General features: G+C 31.6%; 2 protein-coding genes and 2 pseudogenes across 5 annotated transcripts; 3 read left to right on the top strand and 1 right to left on the bottom strand.

Annotated features, from left to right (window-relative positions):
• The first annotated feature begins 1098 nt into the window (after positions 1–1098).
• LOC105645220 (putative disease resistance protein RGA1) lies at positions 1099–6074 on the top strand. 3 transcript variants are annotated; one of them, XM_089717884.1, is made up of 3 exons: positions 1099–1554; positions 2999–5227; positions 5904–6072. In XM_089717884.1, the coding sequence occupies exons 1-2, from the start codon at positions 1243–1245 to the stop codon at positions 5225–5227; spliced, it is 2541 nt and encodes an 846-aa protein (XP_089574010.1). In that variant the 5' UTR covers positions 1099–1242; the 3' UTR covers positions 5904–6072. The 3 variants fall into 3 exon arrangements, with proteins under 3 accessions (XP_089574010.1, XP_089574011.1, XP_020539361.2); XM_089717885.1 differs by having other exon boundaries at positions 5930–6066; XM_020683702.3 differs by having other exon boundaries at positions 1100–1554; positions 5937–6074.
• Positions 6075–9493: 3419 nt separating this feature from the next.
• On the top strand, positions 9494–10258 carry LOC149498052 (disease resistance protein RGA2-like; annotated as a pseudogene).
• On the top strand, positions 10007–14210 carry LOC110010653 (putative disease resistance protein RGA1; annotated as a pseudogene). Its single transcript, XR_002285647.3, has 3 exons — positions 10007–10145; positions 10305–12422; positions 13971–14210. The product of XR_002285647.3 is annotated as a putative disease resistance protein RGA1 (transcript).
• A 96-nt stretch (positions 14211–14306) lies between these two features.
• LOC105645221 (Leucine-rich repeat protein kinase family protein) lies at positions 14307–18658 on the bottom strand. The gene is made up of 2 exons (XM_012230762.4): positions 15502–18658; positions 14307–15051 (listed from the first exon to the last, which is right to left on the bottom strand). Exons 1-2 carry the CDS (start codon positions 17840–17842, stop codon positions 14726–14728), a joined length of 2667 nt encoding a protein of 888 aa, XP_012086152.1. The 5' UTR covers positions 17843–18658; the 3' UTR covers positions 14307–14725.
• Between the last annotated feature and the right edge of the window lie 260 nt (positions 18659–18918).

Here is an 18918-nt window from a genome sequence, read left to right as displayed (position 1 = left end):
CTTTTTCATCCTAAAAGTTTTCACCAATTTGAAATATGGACACTGAAATTTACGTGGTTCGCCCTTAACTGTTATGGACTACGTCTACGGTACAAAACTCCAAATAATTCTTCCACTATTAAAAATAATATGTACAAAAAGATTATAAAAAAAATAGTGTCACTCAAAGTGTTTTCCAAAAAACACTCAAAAAAATTATAATCTTTACTATTTTCTCTCCTTTCCAACTTTAGTAACCCTTTCCTAAAATTCTCTACACTTAATTGTGTATTTTTATTTTTTTTTTGGTTGATTGAAGAAAAACTTCTCCTATTTATAAGAGAAGTGGATGCGTTAATCAACTCGTCCGCGCAATTAACGCATTCATCTTCCTTTTGTTGTTGGTGCAGCCTTCTTTGACAAAAAAAAAATGTGTTTTTCCATTTTTTTTTCCTTCAAATTTGTGTGGGTTCCACATGTCTGAGGGACTCACAACACCACACATTTTCTTTTTTAATTTTCAAAATGTGTGGATCCCACGTGTCAGAGTAACCCACAATATTTATTTCATTTTTATTATTTTTTATTAATTACGGGTATAAATTAAGCTAAAAATAATAAACTACAGTATGAAATAACTTCCCTTTTATATCTCTCTCGTCGGAATCAATTAAAATTGAGTTTTTATACATCCAAGTCTTTTTTTTTTTTTTAAATCAAGTGCTTTTTTTTTTTTTTGAAAAATCAAGTGCTTACGTATTATTCATATCAAACCGAAGAACATCATTAATTAAAATTAGAGGGATAATAGCTCATTCCAATAACTCAGCCATATAAATAGATGTCCGAGCTAACATATGGATTAGCTAACATATCCAAATAGATCACCGATTTGAAGGTTACCATCGAAAATAATTGATTTAAACATTTGGTTCGATTAAATCAAATTGAATTGAACCAAATCGGACGGAAATAGCTAAATTTTAAAAATAAAGCATCAGAACCTAATTGAATAGCATAGTTTGATTTGATTTTTTGATTAGAACCAAAGTTGGCTCAAACCTTACAGGGCAGTAATATTTTATTATTTATTTAAATAAATTTTTGTCTCTCCTCTCCACTTACCCACTTTAATTTTTTTATCTAATGAATCTTAGCCTAGAAAATTGAATAGCTTTGCACATTACTTGAGTTTATTCATCCATATCTATCTAAACAGAAACCAAAGCCCACCTCTCAGTTCTTCAAAAAGAAAAAAAAAAAATGGCAGAGTCTTTTGCTTTCGCCGTTGCTGAAAGAGTATTGGAAAAGCTAGCTTCTAATACTTACAAAGAGATACGTTTAGCCTGGGATTATGAAGGGGAAGTGAAAAAGCTAGAGGAGATCTTATCAACAATAAAAGCTGTGCTATTGGATGCAGAGGAGAAGCAGAAGCAGGCGACGAATAACGAGCTGCGCGTTTGGTTAGCTAGGCTTAAAGGCGCTCTTTACGATGCTGAGAATGTTCTTGATGAATATGAGTATGAGATTACCAGAAGGAGAGTGCTGCAATTATATGGAACCGCCATTAAAAAGGTATGCCTCTTAATCAATTTTCATTCTTCATGAATAGAATTATTCCACAGTAAGTTTATTTCATTTTTACAATTTTTTTATTAATCAGGGGTATAAATTAAGCTAAACATAATAAACTGCACAATATGAAATAACTTCACTTTTATATCTCTCATCATATCAGAAAAAATGAGTTTTTATGCATCCAAGTCCTTTTTTTTTTTTTTTTTTTAAATCAAGTGCTTATTATTATTATTTTTTTTTTTGAAAAATCAAGTGTTTATGTATTATTCATATCAAACCGGAAAACATCGTCAATTAAAGTTAGAGTGACAACACCTCATTCCATTAACTCAGCCATAGAAATAGATGCCGGAGCTAATTTATGGACAGTCTGATATACTGATTTCTTAATAAATTAATTTCTGTAGAAGCAATGCCTAAAAGGAGCACTCTACAATCTGTAAGTAAATTTTCCAGCATAAAATAAATCAGGATAATTATTAACTAATGCACTGACCGCCATAAGGCAATAGCTTTCAACAATAACATGAATATATAAATTCATATGTACTTTTTACAAAAAAAAAAACATTTTGATACCTTCAACTTATTTTTATCTATTAAATACTTTGATTTATAAAATTGTAACCGTTAAATATTTTATTTAATTCATTGAATAATTCAACATATAAAATTAAATCAATTAAACATTTATTAAAAAATTAAAAAATTGTAAAGATTATTATTTCAAAAGTTGTATTAACATGTATCAAACCAATATTTTATATATAAAAGCCAAAAAAACCTTAATATTTACTGTTTTCATTAGAAGAATGTGTAAAATTATTACAAAAGTGAAATTCAGACTCTCATACGGTCAATTTTATAATTCAGGGTTTCATAAGATTTTCGTAAAAATTCAGGAGTTAAATGATGTATTCGGCTGAAAAGATTTTAATCTAATACATGCATGCCTGGATTTAACAAACCAGGAAAGATAAAAGAAAATTAACAAAATAAGCAAGATATATACAACTTGAAGAGGAGAGAAAGGTAAAAAGCAAATCCATAAATTGCTCAATCTAATTTTGTTCAATTAAAAATGGTGTACTTAATGTAGTTGTTTGAAATTAATAATGCATGTGATGGGTCATAAAATGTCTTACGATATGAGATTTTATACGATATAATGTCTTATTGAGAATTACTGTTAGGGTGAATTGATAATGTTTTAATCAGAAAAAATCTCAAAACAACGAAAAAATCTATCTTGGCAACAATGTAAAAAAAAGGGTATTTTTTTTTTTTCCAGTCTTTAAGGTCAATGTAAAAAAAGACTCTTAGTTAATTTGTTGTAACAAAAGAAAACTATATATATTGTTAATTGAATAAAATGATTTTTTTTTTTTTTTTGCCTAAATTTATATGTGAAATTCATATATTAAGCACATTTGATTTTCAGGTGGGTCGCTTCTTTTCATCATCAAATTCACTTGTATTTCGTTTCAAAATGGGTAATAAAATAAAACAAATAAGAGAGAGATTAGAGGAGATTGCAAGTCATAAGGCTAAATTTCATCTCAGTGAACTAAATGAGAATAGACATGTTCTGCATAGGACAAGAGATATGACCCACTCCTATGTGGAAGCTTCTAATATTATCGGAAGAGATGTAGACAAGGAAAAAATCCTCGACCTTCTAATGAACCCTAGTGAAGATAGAAAAATATATGTCATTTCTATTATTGGATTAGGAGGTATGGGGAAAACTGCACTCGCTAAATTGGTTTTTAATGATATAAGAGTAGACAGTCAATTCAAACATAAAATGTGGGTTTGTGTTTCTGAGAATTTCCACATCAAAAAATTAGTGGAGGAAATTATTAAATCAGCAGCCAGTAGCACAGAAAACTTGATTAATTTGGAAATGGAGCAATTGCAAAGGAAGTTGCGGGAAACCATTGGTGGTAAGAAATATTTTCTTGTGTTAGATGATGTGTGGAATGAACAACCCATAAAATGGAATGAATTGAAAGAATTGTTGTGTATGGGTGCAAATGGAAGCAAAATCTTGGTAACTACTCGTAGTAAAAAAGTGGCCTCCATTGTTGGCACCATCCCTGCAGCTTATGAACTATCAGGTCTTTCTGATGATGAGAGTAAGGCTTTGTTTACTAAATTTGCATTTAAAGAAGGTCAAGAGAAAGACTATCCAAACTTATTAAAAATTGGGGATGAAATTCTCAAAAAATGTAAAGGAGTTCCCTTAGCTGTAAAGACACTAGCTTCTCTTCTTCTTTCACAAACTGATGAAGATTATTGGAAATATATCAGAGAAAATGAATTGTGGAACTTAGAGCAGAAGGAAGACGAAATTTTACCTGCTTTAAGATTAAGTTATGAACAATTGCCATCTCACTTGAAAACTTGTTTTGCTTATTTTTCACTCTTTCCAAAGGACTATAATTTTGTTGGTGTAGAATTAGTGCAAGTTTGGATGGCACATGGACTTGTTCATTCAAGGAATAAAAATGAGGAATTGGAAGATGTAGGCAAGCGTTATATTGAAGAGTTAGCTTCTCGATCTTTTTTCCAAGACTTTCAAGACTCATTTGGTTTTGAATTTCTTAGATTCAAAATGCATGATCTAATACATGATTTGGCACTGTCATTGACAAAAAATGAATGTGCAATTATAACCTGTAGCACCAAACAAATCTCTGAGAGTGTTCGGCTTTTGTCATTCGCTAAACCGACTTCACTTCCTGAAGATCTTCCAATGATGTTACAACAGTTAGATGGAGTTCAAACAATTTCATTTGGAAATACTAAGGATTTAGGTCTCAACAATCAATCAATCCTAAACTTGTGTTTGTCGAAATTCCATTATCAAAGAATGCTGGATTTGAGTTGGTATTCTAATGTGGACTTACCAAAACAGATTGGTACTTTGAAGCATTTGAGGTATCTTAGAGTGGTTAGCAATTCTAAAATCAAAAGACTTCCAAAATCTATTTGCAAGTTGCATCATTTACAAGCACTAGATCTATGGAGATGTGATGAAATTGAAGAGTTGCCTAAAGATATAAGGTGCTTGGTCAACCTGAGGCATTTAAAAATAACTACAAAGCAAGAATGTTTGCCCAAGAATGGAATAGGATCTTTAAAATCTCTTCGAAAATTGAGCATTGTTTTTTGTCCTAATTTAAAATATTTGTTTGAAGATATGCAAGGTCTGAGGAACCTTCAGTTACTGCTTATTGTTAAATGCAATCAGTTAATCTCTTTGCCTCAAAGTGTAAAATACCTGGTTACATTGAAGACTCTTTTTATTTCTAATTGTCAAAACCTTGATTTGACAATAGAGGAAGAGAAAATTAATGAAGAGTTGAGTGCATTTTGTGTTCTAGAATTGATACTTATCAGGTTGCCAAAACTGGTGAATTTGCCACTATGGCTTTTTCAGGGATACACTCTAAAATCCTTATATCTGAGAAATTGTGATAATCTCAGAGAATTGCCTGCATGCCTTCGCAATATAGAGTCTCTTCGACAATTAGAGATTCGAAATTGTGGCGAGTTGGGAGAAAGATGCAAACGTGAAGAGGGTCAAGATTGGTCTAAAATTGACCATATCCCTAAAGTTATTATTCACGAGGCCACAACATCTGATGGCCACGACAACCATTAGGTAAAAGTTATCTTATCACCTCCCTTCATCTAATTTTTATTTGGAATCATGTTCAAATTAGCCTTTGATTTTTTCAATTGTATCCAATTAAGCTCAAAGTTAATTTTAAATTGATTCAAAAATTGAGTATGTAGTCAATTTAGTCCTTAATTTTTAATTTTTGGTCAGTTGAATCTAAATCTTGTTTCTAAAAAATAATTTTTCTATTTTTATATATTTATATTTAATATTTCTTAGTAAAATAAAATAAATCCCATCAACCCTAAAACTAATTAAAATTATTCTCTCATGGGGTAAAAAGAAATCAACCTATTAACATGAGTGTTTATGATTTGGGAAATTTGAGAAAAATAAAAGAAACTTTTGTTTATTTGGAGGGGGAAGTTGGAAAAGAATATTTGGAAGATTGGGAAATTGAAAAAAAAAAAAAAAAAAAAAAGGATAGCGAAGTGCTTATAGTGTTGGAAATATATAAAATCTTTTATTATTTACATAATAGAATTTTTTTTTTTACCAAGAAAAATTGAAATTGAAGGGCTAAATTATTTAATTTCAACCTGATTGAACACAATTGAAAAATCAATAGCCAGTTTGATCTTCAATCCCTTTTTATTTTCTAAGTATGACATTTTTTCATATTTCAACTATAATGTCATCTTATTTATATATTTTTCAGCCATTTCCAACATAAAAAAGTTTTAGCTTTCAGATACAGCTATGCAACCAAAGCATCTCGGAAGGCTGTGGTTAATGGTGGAGAGTTTTCAATGGTCCAATGGTGGGAAAACTGAATGGGAACAGTGCGTTTTGTTCATGTTCTCAGAGAGAAGAACAGGTTGGCTGATCATCTTGCCTAAAGAGGCCTGAGCTCTCCTTCTCTTTTTCTACTTGGTTGTGATTTTTCCTCAGTCTTATATCCAAGTTTGTTTGGTAAATTCAGCTTAATATTGCTGTTTATTTCCTTTATTGCTTCTCGTCTCGTGAGGCTGTGTTTCTGGTGTTTCAGGTGCTTTATCTGTTGATTTATGATGTAATTTGAACCTAGGTTGGGGTGTATTGGGGAGTCTGTCGACTGCTGGGGATTAGATTGGTTCGACTCTCCTAATCTATATTATTTTGCATTATTAATAAAATCTTCTTCTTTGTTTGCCGATTAAAAAATAAATAAATAAATAAAATACAGAGCTTTGTAAGTGAATTGTATCATAAAATGAATCGGGTCTAATTCATTTTTCAAAAGCTAGTTCAAGAATTAGACGATGATTCTCACATCTAGACATGAACATCTGGGGCATGAAGTTTACAGGCAAATACATCTGCGTATGGAAGAGGCAGCATTAAGAATCTCGCATTCATAAAACGCATATAAGGGTAGTAAGTTAGCTGGCTAATTAGTTAATACTAATCTTTTAACATTGGTTATCCAAGCGCAAATAAGCTTACACATTTTCATCTCATGAATTTTAACATTTTATACAATTTACCTCTATCTTTTTTACTTTTAATCATTGAGACGAATGTGTAGAAGTATGTTTTTCTCTTTTCTTTGCCTATTTTGTGTTTAAAGGTTTTTTCTTTCTCTAAACCTAGAATAATAAATCTCAGCTGACCATATAAAATTAAACACTTGATTGACTCACAAATTATTGTAGTCAAATATTTTAACGACACTCTCATTGTATTTCATTCATTACTCTAGTATATTTTTTTTAAAGCATCTAAATTCGAGTATTGACTTGATTAATTAAAATGGACCAATTTCAAATAATTTATTCATCTCAAATAAATGTTAATTAAATAATTTATGAGTCAAAGCCATAGCACTGAGCTTTTAAATTTGAGCCATCTCTACTATATGTTTTTATTTCCAATACAAGATAATAATTTTGATTTATTCTTCATAATTTTGATTTATTTTTCATCAAATGGATAAAATTGTGATTAATAAAGTAATCTTTGAATAATATTCACCAAATTAGTTATAAATTTTATGGTGTAAAAGATTGAATTTAATATTTTTCACTCTTCATATCTTTATACAAGAGGTCGGAAGACTAAATAGATTATAAATCATTTGCACATATTATTTAATTTTTTTATGTTTAATCAAATAATACATTATTCAAAAAAAACTCTAATTACAATGATCTTTATGTTTGACATACATTATTATTTAGACAAATAATAAATTAAAAACCCTTGTTGGCCAACAGAAATAAATAAATAAAAAAAACTAAATTTTGTGATGCTAGTACTAAAATTATTAAAAGATTGTATTAAAGGTGCACCAGTACCACTATATGTGATATGGATGTCACGTCAAGTGAGTGTCAGTGACTTGAGTATTGTCACAATCTCTTCAGACTACTGTTATTGGATCATTTGAACCAACAGATAATGAATGGCGTAAATTGCATTTTGAAAATTCCACATGTATATTCTTCTCAAAAAAATAAAAAAGTAAAAAAGAAAATTCCACATGCCAATTGCTTTTCATCTTTGCCAATTCCTTTCTATGTTTTACATTACATATGGTCCCCACTTTTATTTGGAATTTACCTATCACTATTTAGTCTTGGTTTTCAAATATAGGATATTTAAAATTGAAAAAATTATATTTTTATCTCTATATTTTAATATAATTAATTATTATACTCTTATATTTTATGCTACAGATAATTAATTATATTAGGATAAATGATATTTTTTATGTATGAATTTTTAATTTTTTTGCAATTTGGTATATAAATGGAAAATATTTGCTTGAACTTTTTAAAAAAGTTAATTAACTGTCATCTGATGATTTGTTAGCCAAAATCACGTCTCAGCGAGTAATGGGTCCACAAATGTATAATTAGCATCCTACGTGTCTTCTAACTAATTGTTGAGTTGGAAAAACCTTAGATGACGTGGCAAACGAAGGCAAAAGACTTGCACCCTTATTTAACAGCTTGACCATGGAAAGCTTTTTTCTATGCTTTAACAAGGAAAGCAAACAAAACCACGATAAACCCATTGAAATTTAACTTTAAAATACAGAAAAATGGAGGAGAACAACAATAGTTACCAAAAAGAATCGATGTTAGTGTTCAAAAGCTAAACTCACCAACTCTGCCACGAATTTCAGGCAAAAATGGAAAATGTGAAAAAGGGTTCTCTTTTTTCTTTCTAGCAACTAGATTTAGACCAGAGAGACAATGAGGAGAGGCTCAAAGAAAACAAAGAAACAGTTGATGTTAGCAAATGAGAGACTAAAACTACACTGAAAACACTATGGCATTGAAAGCCCAATTTAAGACTGCAATGGTTCTGCTGTTTAGCCCAGTGGATGAATGTGAATTGCCCTGAAGAAAAGGGATTGTGTGTCATATCATATGGGTATCTAACAGCAAGGCCAAGCCACATATATATAAAGTGCTAAAAGCATTTATAGTGTCAATAGAGAGGATACGACCAAACACTATCTAATATGATTCTTGTTCTTGAATTCGCTGGTGGAATATAATAATCTAATAGACTTATCTAGATTCGCTTTACTTATAAATCGAATTAATGAAAATATAATTTTTTAAAAAAATCATTTTCAGTTTATTTTTCTTTAATTAAATTGGCTTTTCGATTAAATTTATTTGGCTCTTCAATATGATCGATTCGGTTCGATAATTAGGCAACATTTTGATAATTAGGGTCTAATAACGTTTACCGATAATGTTGTTAATCTATAAATAGCTAAATCTATTTAACAGAGATATTAACATTGTCCACCTAATATATAATTATTGTATATGTGTGAAAAACTAGAGTACGATTTCTAATTTATTTCTATAGAGATTTATTATTTTTACTTGATGAGATATATTTTTTATCTATTAAAAAAAGCATATCTATATATTAAAAATATATAAAATATAATTAATTTGATTTCCTTTCTATTCCGATTCAATTTAACAAATGACTTTTCATGGACTAGTTCATGAAAGAATCCATAGACCGAATTTAGACAAATAAAATTTTCAACCATCTAGAACTTATGAGGTTTACCCTTCTCCTTTAATTCTTTTAATTAACAAGTTATTTGTTCTTAGCCAAGGTTTATTGGTTCCCTTGGTTCCCTATGAAATAGGTTACCTTTGCATGGATATGGAAGTTTCAAACACGTAGCCAAATATGCTTTTACTCCTGTTTGGAAAGTGACTGTTTTTTGTATATAGAGACATATTCTAATTAATAGATTAGGTTACGTTAGGTTAGATTACACACACAAATATGGCATATTGTGATTGTTTTTCTTCTTCGAATTTAAAGCTCATGCGATACACAAATCCAACAGTTTCTGTAAATATATAAAGGAAATTTCTATTATCCAACAGTTTCTATCACACTTATTAAAACAGTTCTATCAACTATTAAAATACATTTATTAAAACAGTTAATTTGACCGAATAAATCTTTAGTGTCAGCGGATAAGTTATTAGTTATTTATACTGCAACTTAAAGCTTAGCTGTTAAATTTAGTGAATCTCCAGCGACCACAATTCAATTCTGCTTTGCTCGTTGTTGGAGCACTTATTATTAGTTCATCCTTAGAATTCAAACTCTACTTTTCAAAGACACGGCCGAGACTTTTGCTTTCAGTATTGCTGAAGAAGTATTGGGAAAGCTCGCTTCTAAAGCTGACAAGAGATTTCTCTTGCCTGGGGTTATAAAGAGGAACTAAAAAAGCTTGAGGATATCTTATCAACTGTAAGAGCTGTGCTGTTGGATGCAGAGGAGAAGCAAGCGAAGAATCTGGAGCTACGCGTTTGGTTGGCTAAGCTTAAAGCCGCTCTTTATGATGCTGATAATGTTCTTGCTGATTTTGAGTACGAGATTACAAGAAGACGAGTGGTTAAATTAGATGGGAGTACCATAAAAAAAGGTATGTCTCCTAATTTTCACTCTTCATATCTATGGACTTATTTGATTAATTAGTTGTAACAAAAGCAAACTCTATAGTTAACCGAATAATTCAATGTATAATTTTTTTGTGCCTAGATGTATAAGTGAAATTCATCTATTATGCACATTTGGATTTCAGGTGGATCATTTCTTCTCATCCTCTAATCCACTCGTATTTCCTTTTAAAATGGATCATAAAATAAAACAAATAAGAGAGAGATTAGACGAGATTGCAAGTCATAAGGATAAATTTCATCTCACTGAAGTAGATGAAAGTAGATTTGTTGTGTATAGAACAAGGGAGATGATCCACTCCTATGTGCTAGCTTCTGATATCATTGGAAGAGATGCAGATAAGGAAAAAGTTATCAAACTTTTAATGCCCAACTGATGATAGGGCAATATCTATTATTCCTATTGTTGGATTAGGAGGTTTGGGGAAAACTACACTTGCTAAATTGGTCTTTAATGATGTGGGGTGCCAATTTGCGCTTAGAATATGAGTTTGTGTTTCAGAAGATTTTGATATAAAAAAAATTAGTGGAGAAAATTATTAAATCAACAACCAGTAGCACAGAAAACTTGAGCAATTGCAAAGAAAGTTGCAAGAAACCATTGGTGATAAGAAATATTTGCTTGTGTTAGATGATGTGTGGAATGAAGAGCCCATGAAATGGAACACATCAAAGAATTATTGTGTATGGGTGCAAACGGAAGCAAAATCTTGGTAACTACTTGTTGTAAGAAAGTGGCTTATATTGCAGGCACCATCCCTGCAGCTTATGAGCTATCACGTTTTTCTGATGATGAGAGCAAGGTTTTGTTTACTAAATTTGCATTTAAAGAAGGCCAAGAGAAAGACTATCCCAACTTATTAAAAATTGGGGATGAAATTCTCAAAAAGTGTAAAGGAGTTCCTTAGCTGTAAAGACACTGGCTTCTCTTCTTCTTTTAAAAACTGACGAAGGTTATTGGAAATATATAAGAGATAATGAGTTGTGGAACTTAGAGCAGAAGGAAGATGGAATTTTACCAGCTTTAAGATTGAGCATTGAGCAGTTGCCATCTCACCTGAAAACATGTTTTGCTTATTGTTCACTCTTTCTAAAGGACTATCAATTTTCGGATCTTCATTTAGTGCAAGTTTGGATGGCACATGGACTTGTTCATTCAGTGAATGAAAAAGAGGGATTGGAAGATGTAGGCATGCGTTATGTTCAAGAGTTAGCTTCCAGATCTTTTTTTCAAGACTTCGAAGTACAAAGAGGATTATTTCTTGTATTTAAAATGCATGATCTAATACATGATCTGGCATTATCATTAACAAAAGATGAATGCACAATTATAACCTCTAGCACCAAACAACTCTCAGAGAATGTTCGACATTTGTTATTTGATGAACCCACTTTTCTTCCCGAAAATCTTCCATTGATCTTACAAAGCTTAGATGATCGGATCAGAGAAAACTGTTTCACTAATGTATGGGGGCGTCGACAATCAACACATTTTAGACTTGTGCTCGTCGAAATTTCAAAATCTAAGAATGTTGGAATTTAATTATTCTAACGTGGACTTGCCAAAACAGATTGGTACTTTGAAGCATTTGAGGTTTCTTAGTTTATTTATAAATCCTCAAATCAAAAGACTCCCAAAATCTATTTGCAAGTTGCACAATTTACAAACATTAGGCCTATCTGGATGTAATGAAATCGACGATTTGCCCAAAGATTTAAGGTTATTGATCAACCTTATATTTTTAGACACAACCACAGAGCAAAAACATTTGCCAAAGAATGGAATAGAGTCATTGAAACCTTTGCAACTTAATTATCGAAAGTTGAAAATAGCTTAATCTCTTTGCTGCAAGGTATGAAATTTCTAGTCGCACTGAAGGGTCTTTTCATTTTTGATTGTAAAAACCTTGATTTGACAATAGAGGATAGGGAAATTAATGAAAAGTCGAGTGCACTTTGTCTTCAAAAGCTGATACTTGAGGGATTGCCGATATCGGTGAATTTGCCACAATGGCTTCTTCAAGGATACACTCTACAACTCTTACATCTGGAAGATTGTGATAATCTCAGAGAATTGCCAGCATGCCTGCACAACATAGAGTCTCTTCAACAATTAACGATTCTGGATTGTCGTTTGTTGGGAGAAAGATGCAAATGTGAAGAGGGTGAAGATTGGTCCAAGATTTCTCATATCCGTGAAGTTACTATTGATGGCCACAACATCTGATGAAGATAGTGATTAGGTACAATTTATTTTATCTCCTCCCATTATCTAATTTTTATTTCGATTTAAGTTCAAATCGGCCCTTCAATTTTTCAATTCTATCCAATTAGGTTCAAACTGATTTTAGAGTCAATCACCACATCATACGGTGCCATACGCAGGTTAATTATCATAAATTATATATTTATAAATATAATTTTAAACTTATATCATAATATAATAGAATTTAACATTTTATAATAAAAATTTATGCATGATATTTTATATTTGTTGACTTCGTACATAATAATTTAATTTGTAGACACATTATAAATTCTATATTGACATTATCATGTGCATGTAATTATAATAAATTAATACAGTTTAAAAATGCTACTTGTAGTGGGATTTTGTCAAAATATTTATTATCACAGAAATACAAATAGATTTTTCTAGTTGAAAATTCATATATGTTCTTTTTTGTCTTAGTTGGCACAACTTTATTGTAAATTTTTTAACAATACAACTTTATTGTCTACCTTTGATAATTTTAAAATATTTTTAAAAATAAAAATAAAATAACTAATAAAATTATTACTGAAGTTAATATCTTTAAGTAAGTTACTCATTATAATTTTACAACTCATTATTTTAAGTAAAATTTAATATTTTATTTATTTATAAAGTTTTTCAATGTAAATATATACAAAGTAAAAGTCTTTTAATGAATCTATTAGATATATAATATTTCTCAAATGAAAATAAGCAATTTGTATAAATGGAACCAAAAAAATTATTATTTTTTATCTTCAAAATTTTAATTTGAGCCAATTTAGACAAAAAAAGTCATAAAAATATAAATTTATATGGATATTATTATTCTTGGGTTATAAAATATCAAATATTGTTATTTTATTAATTGAACTAATAAAATAAATAAATAAATATTGTTTTAAAAATAGTATTAGTAGAGCTTTATATATGTTTATACTATTAATCTTTAATTTGCTTAAAAAATTATTACCAACACTTAATAATTAATATTTGATGGATAATTATTTATTATAAATGCACGTATCGAAAGTACTTAATGTTTTGTGTGTGTACTACCAAAATTTTCAAATTCTAATGTTTTACACGTCATGAGAGAAGATATAAAAAAGTATGGAAATAAATTAAACTAACCAAAAAAGTTAGCCATTAGTAACTTTTTACATATAAATCAATGGTACATCAATTTTTTTTTCTTTCCAACAGTAAATTGGTATGTTCATTCATGGGGAATCCGTGCGTGCTGTCTCTATATGCTTGTGAGTTTTTTTACTAATAAGTAAACCACTGCTTGTCAGTTATACTGTCTAATTCAACTTTTACTATTAAATACTATGCTTATTTATGCTAAAGTTAATTAATTATTAATTGTCTTTATGTGTGTGTATACAATTATTTATTTCCTTAAAATGCTAATTAAGCTCTTTAGATTTTATCTAACTATATATTAAAAATATTAACTAATTTTGATAATAATAGATTTAAATTTTTGAAAACTTTTTTGTTTTCATTTCCTCATTTTCAACTTTTATAGCAGGTATCATATTCACGAGGACTTAACTGAACTGCAGAAAGTTCCACTGTTAGTTGATTGTAATAACCTTCACTTTACATATGGTATTTTGTAATTTGCATTGTATTCCTTATTAATTTTATATTGTAATGGTGTCATCTCCTTATATATGAACTTTATGTATTTTAAATATAAACATCACAAGATTTGTAAAAGGAATTCCAATACCTGAGAAGAAAACAAATTACCATTTCAGTTGACTTATTTCTTTCTCCGTTCTTGTTTATATGTTGTTTAGTGATCCAACATCACAATTACTAAGGTAATACATGAAAAAAGATTGGAATTTTAGAGTTCATATGATCATGAAGAAGTATAATGAAAATTCATTCAAAGATAAGCTATAATTGATTGTTTTCGACATATATTTTTCAACAGAAATTTCAAAATGGGTAGCTTCAGTATTGCAACTGGAGACCTAATGTCCAACAGAACCTCATAGAGATCTTTCTAATTGAGCAACCTGTTTCATTAACCCCCCACCACCCTATTCTGTCTCCAGCACAAAAAGTTTATAACTTGACATCTGCTCAAACATTTTAGTATGCAGCAAGTCGACAGGATTTTCAACATTTACAGTCAACCGATTTTAGCCTCCAAGTAAAAATTTTCAAATTGAGGTGAACATGTAGAAATAATTTCCATAAGGTGAGCGTTTTACCAGAATCGTGATGGATAGGTTCAATATGCTGGTAGGTAACTCAGCTGACAAACTTCCATCAGTTTTGCTTTATTTCTTGAAGCATTTCAACTACTTTCTTCATTTTTGGCCGCTTGGCTGGTGTGCTATCTGTGCAGAGTAATGCCACCTTAAGTGCAGCCAACATTTCTCTCCTCCAACCGAAGGAAACTGTGCTGAGTTTTGCATCAAGAATTTGCTCTGGAGTCTCTCCTCTTACTGGAGCTCCATGAACCCACTTCACCAAATCTACCCCTTCACCAAATTCCTCATCAACTGGTAGTCGAGTAGTTAGAATCTCAAGCAATACTACCCCATAGCTATAGACATTTCCAGGTGCTGTAACTTGCATTGTGTATGCATATTCTGGAAGATGAATAAAAATAGAATTAAAGCGAGAAACAAAAAGATTTTCATTTAAATTTTTAGCTTTAAGCCCTTATCTGTGATGTGTCACAGAACGACTAGGAGAAATGATCCAGCTAATCAATAATAAACAAAAATAGATTGGGATGGCTACAAAGACTGCATAAGCTGAAAGATTAAGACCTTGTGCTATTGTTTATCATGACCTGCTTAATTTTTCTAGTTGTGTTATTCAGTGTAAATCCTTATATGCAGCCTGGCAGAATCCAAGAGTATTGCCAATCACTTCAGTGAATATATATGGGGAAAAAGAGAGCGGAAAGAAAATATAGTAGGACAAAAGACATTCATAAAGCAACTAGACAACAAATGGTTAAAGATTCCAAAAACAACAGTAGAGTCTCAGTTGGGAATAATCAAGGTCAAACATATAGAGTCCAAATGACAAACCTGGGGGAATGTAACCGAAGGAACCTGCAACTGCACTTATACTTGCAGTGCCTTTGGATGGATCTAAGAGCTTTGATATCTCAATTTCCCCAACCAAGGGCCTGAAGTCAGCATCTAAAAGAACATTTCCAGAAGAAATGTCAAGGTGGATGATTGCTACATGGTGGAGAAAAGCCAATCCTTCTGCTACTCCTATAGCAATGGATAGCCTCGTAGGCCAGTCAGGTTCATAATCAGATTTCTTGCTAGACTCATGAATGAGCTGAGCTAATGTCCCATTGGGTAAATAATGATGCAACAAAAGAGCAACGTCTTCATAAATTACATATCCAATTGGCCGCACTAGATTGTCATGACAGAGCTTGCTCAACCTTTCAAGCTCTCTAATCATCTTGTTCTGATGATGAATAATAGTTCTGTCCATTGATTTCAATCTCCTCACTGATAGAATCATCCCAGAAGGCATAACTGCCTTGTAAACTGTGCTGAATGTTCCACAAGTGAGCTTATTTGTATCCTTTAGAGTTGCTTTAACAGCGGCATCTAGATCTATTGCCTGTCTGAGATTTTCAACAAAGACATGGCCTGCTATTATTGATGGTCGGTCATTGGTTACATCATCAGCAACCCCTGCAGTTTTGGCTGCTTTTTCCTGTTTCTCCCTCATCATAAACAGCAGAACAACTATAGTTACTGAGACAAAAACTGCCAAACCAGAACCAATAACAGCTAGTATAATTCTGTAAGAAACCTTGTGATGGTAATTCTCATGACCAATAGCATATGAATTTCCACATGACAAGCTCAATGGATCTCCACAAAGCCCTTTGTTCCCTGAAAAGCTTGAATTTGGACTCTTTTGGAATGGTACAAATGTGGGAACTGGACCACTGAGAAGATTGTTTGAGAAATTAACTTCTATCAAACTCAACATGCCTTTAAACGATTGGGGAATAGTACCAGAAAGCTGATTATTAGAGATATCCAAAGAAACCAGCTTGTCAAGCTTTCCTAATTCAGGGGGCAGTGGTCCATGAAGATGATTGTAGCTCAAATTTAAAGCTATCTGCAAGTTCCTGATGTGACCAATCTCAGGAGGGATACTTCCAGTCAAATAGTTACTGCCCATTTGCAATTCCAGCAGTTTCATGCAGTTTCCAATTTCATGGGGTATCTCACCCTTTATTGAATTCTGACCCAAAAGCAAGTACTGCAATCTTGACATGTTGCAAATTGCATTAGGTATAGTGCCATTGAATCTATTACTGCTAAGATCCAGTTTGTTAAGACTCTTGCACCCAAGAATTGATTCTGGGATATCTCCAAACAGATTGTTACCTGAAAGAATCAATTCCTGCAAATTCACAAGCTGTCCAAGCTCAGAAGGAATAATTCCAGCAAATCCATTTGAGGCCAGATTTAGAAGGGTGAGATTAGAGCACCGAGCGAACTCAGAGATAATCTCACCAGATAAATGATTATCATCTGCTTCAAAATACGTGAGGCTACTAACATTTCCAATTGCTTTAGGAATAACTCCTAAAAGATCATTGTTCCCAATTCGAATACTAGAAAGACCTTTACAGTTTCCAATAAGTTCAGGTATTTCACCACTCAATCTATTCTGGGTAAGAACCAAAACTTCCAACTTCCCCATAGCAAAAATGCTATTAGGTATTGGCCCTTCAAGGTGATTGGAATGAAGGTTCAGCAACTTCAGCTCAGAAACTGAACCTAAATTATCAGGAATTTCACCACCCAATTCATTCTCATAGGCAGTAAAAATTCTCAAGCTAGTCAAATTACCTACCCAAGATGGAATTGAACCATTCAAGCTATTACTAGAAATTTGAAATTCCTCCAACTTTTCTAGACCCCGAAGCTCATCAGGTATTTCTCCTAAAAGCAAATTATTGGAAAGATTTAGTGATTTAAGGTTTTTAAGACTGCCCAATTCTCCTGGAATCAAACCATCAAACTTATTCAAAGACAAATCAAGAAACTCAAGCTGAGACAAATTTCCAAAAGCTGAAGGAATTGGACCATGAAAGTTATTACCAGAAAGGTCAAGCTTCTTCAAAGCTTTGAGCTCAGAGATCAAAGTCACGTTACCTCTGAGGTCAAGCCTTGAAAGAGCAACCTTCTCGACCAATGAATGATTCAAGCTGCAAGCAATGCCACGCCAGTTGCAGCAATTTGTGCTGTTGTCACCCCACCCAGGAACTTTAAGCTCTCTGTTAATGGCCAATAGTGTAGCTTGATCACTGAACTGAGCAGTCGCTTGCTGGCTTTTTGATAAAAACCCAACTAGCAAAATATAAGAAAAGCATAACAGTGCCATTATTTGAATTCTTCTTGTTTCTTGATGGATAAGAGTTCTTCAAAGCAAGAACTCAAATTTTCTTCACACCCCAACTCGGAAACATTGATATGTACTAAAATCCCTCCTTTTTACTATGAAGGAATCAAACTTTACAATAAACCGCTCAGTGAAAAATCAAAAACTTTGAGCCAAAACAATCCAACAAAAATAGTTTACAGAAAAAAGACTATAAATGCAAACCCCAGATCAATATTCAACATTTCAAGAAATACCCATTAGAGATTTAGTGGAATCAAAGCAATGCAAAGAACAAATCCCCTAAATTTAGGGAGTTCGGTGGGAGAAGATGCAGCAAACAAAGAAATATGATAAAAAAAAAAAAAAGAAAAGAAAAACTTTAGACCCACATTAAAGGAAGGGGGGAGAGAGCCAAAAACAAGAACTAGAAAACAAAAGAAGCATAACAAGGGACCTGCATTATAGAACACGAGCGGTATATGCGCTCATCTTTATTTTATGTAACAGAGCCAAACTATAGAGGAAGAGAGGTTATGTCAGTAAAAGAAAGAAAGAAAGTGCAGATTAGAGAGAAGCAAGAAAAGAGAGTAGAGGGTACTGTGTTTGTTCTTGGTACAGGTGGTTTTAGAAAGAGAAAGAGAGAGAGGTTTATGTGTCTGAAAAGAGAGAAGAGGAATTGTTATTCTCTCTCAAGTAAGGCTTTTTCACGAGAAAAGAGCAGTGATGAGTGAATGAAGTCTGCATAAAATCTCCTCTTTCAAAAACAAAAGAGACTGAAACTATTATGGGTTTTGATACTTTCAAGGACTTACTGATTTATTATTATTAGTAGTAAATAGTAGTATTTTCTTTTTTCCTATGCTTTTTAAGGTAGCCCCACGCTTCCTGGACGGTGATGATAATGTTTCACTTCGGCTTCGAGGATGTTTCATTTCTTTCCGCCGATAATCTATTTTGTATCTGAGTTGTGTTTGTTAAAGAAAATTAAATTACCAATAAATTTTGGCTTAGTATACAATTAAATTACCGAAAATCTATTTTGTACCTGAGTTCGTTTTTTATTTTGTGTAAATTAC

The sequence above is a fragment of the Jatropha curcas genome, chromosome 2 (assembly GCF_041381405.1).
Source record: "Jatropha curcas cultivar XTBG-Jc1 chromosome 2, XTBG_Jcur_1.0, whole genome shotgun sequence".
NCBI classification, from domain to species: domain Eukaryota; kingdom Viridiplantae; phylum Streptophyta; class Magnoliopsida; order Malpighiales; family Euphorbiaceae; genus Jatropha; species Jatropha curcas.
This window is presented reverse-complemented; position numbering and strand designations above follow the sequence as displayed.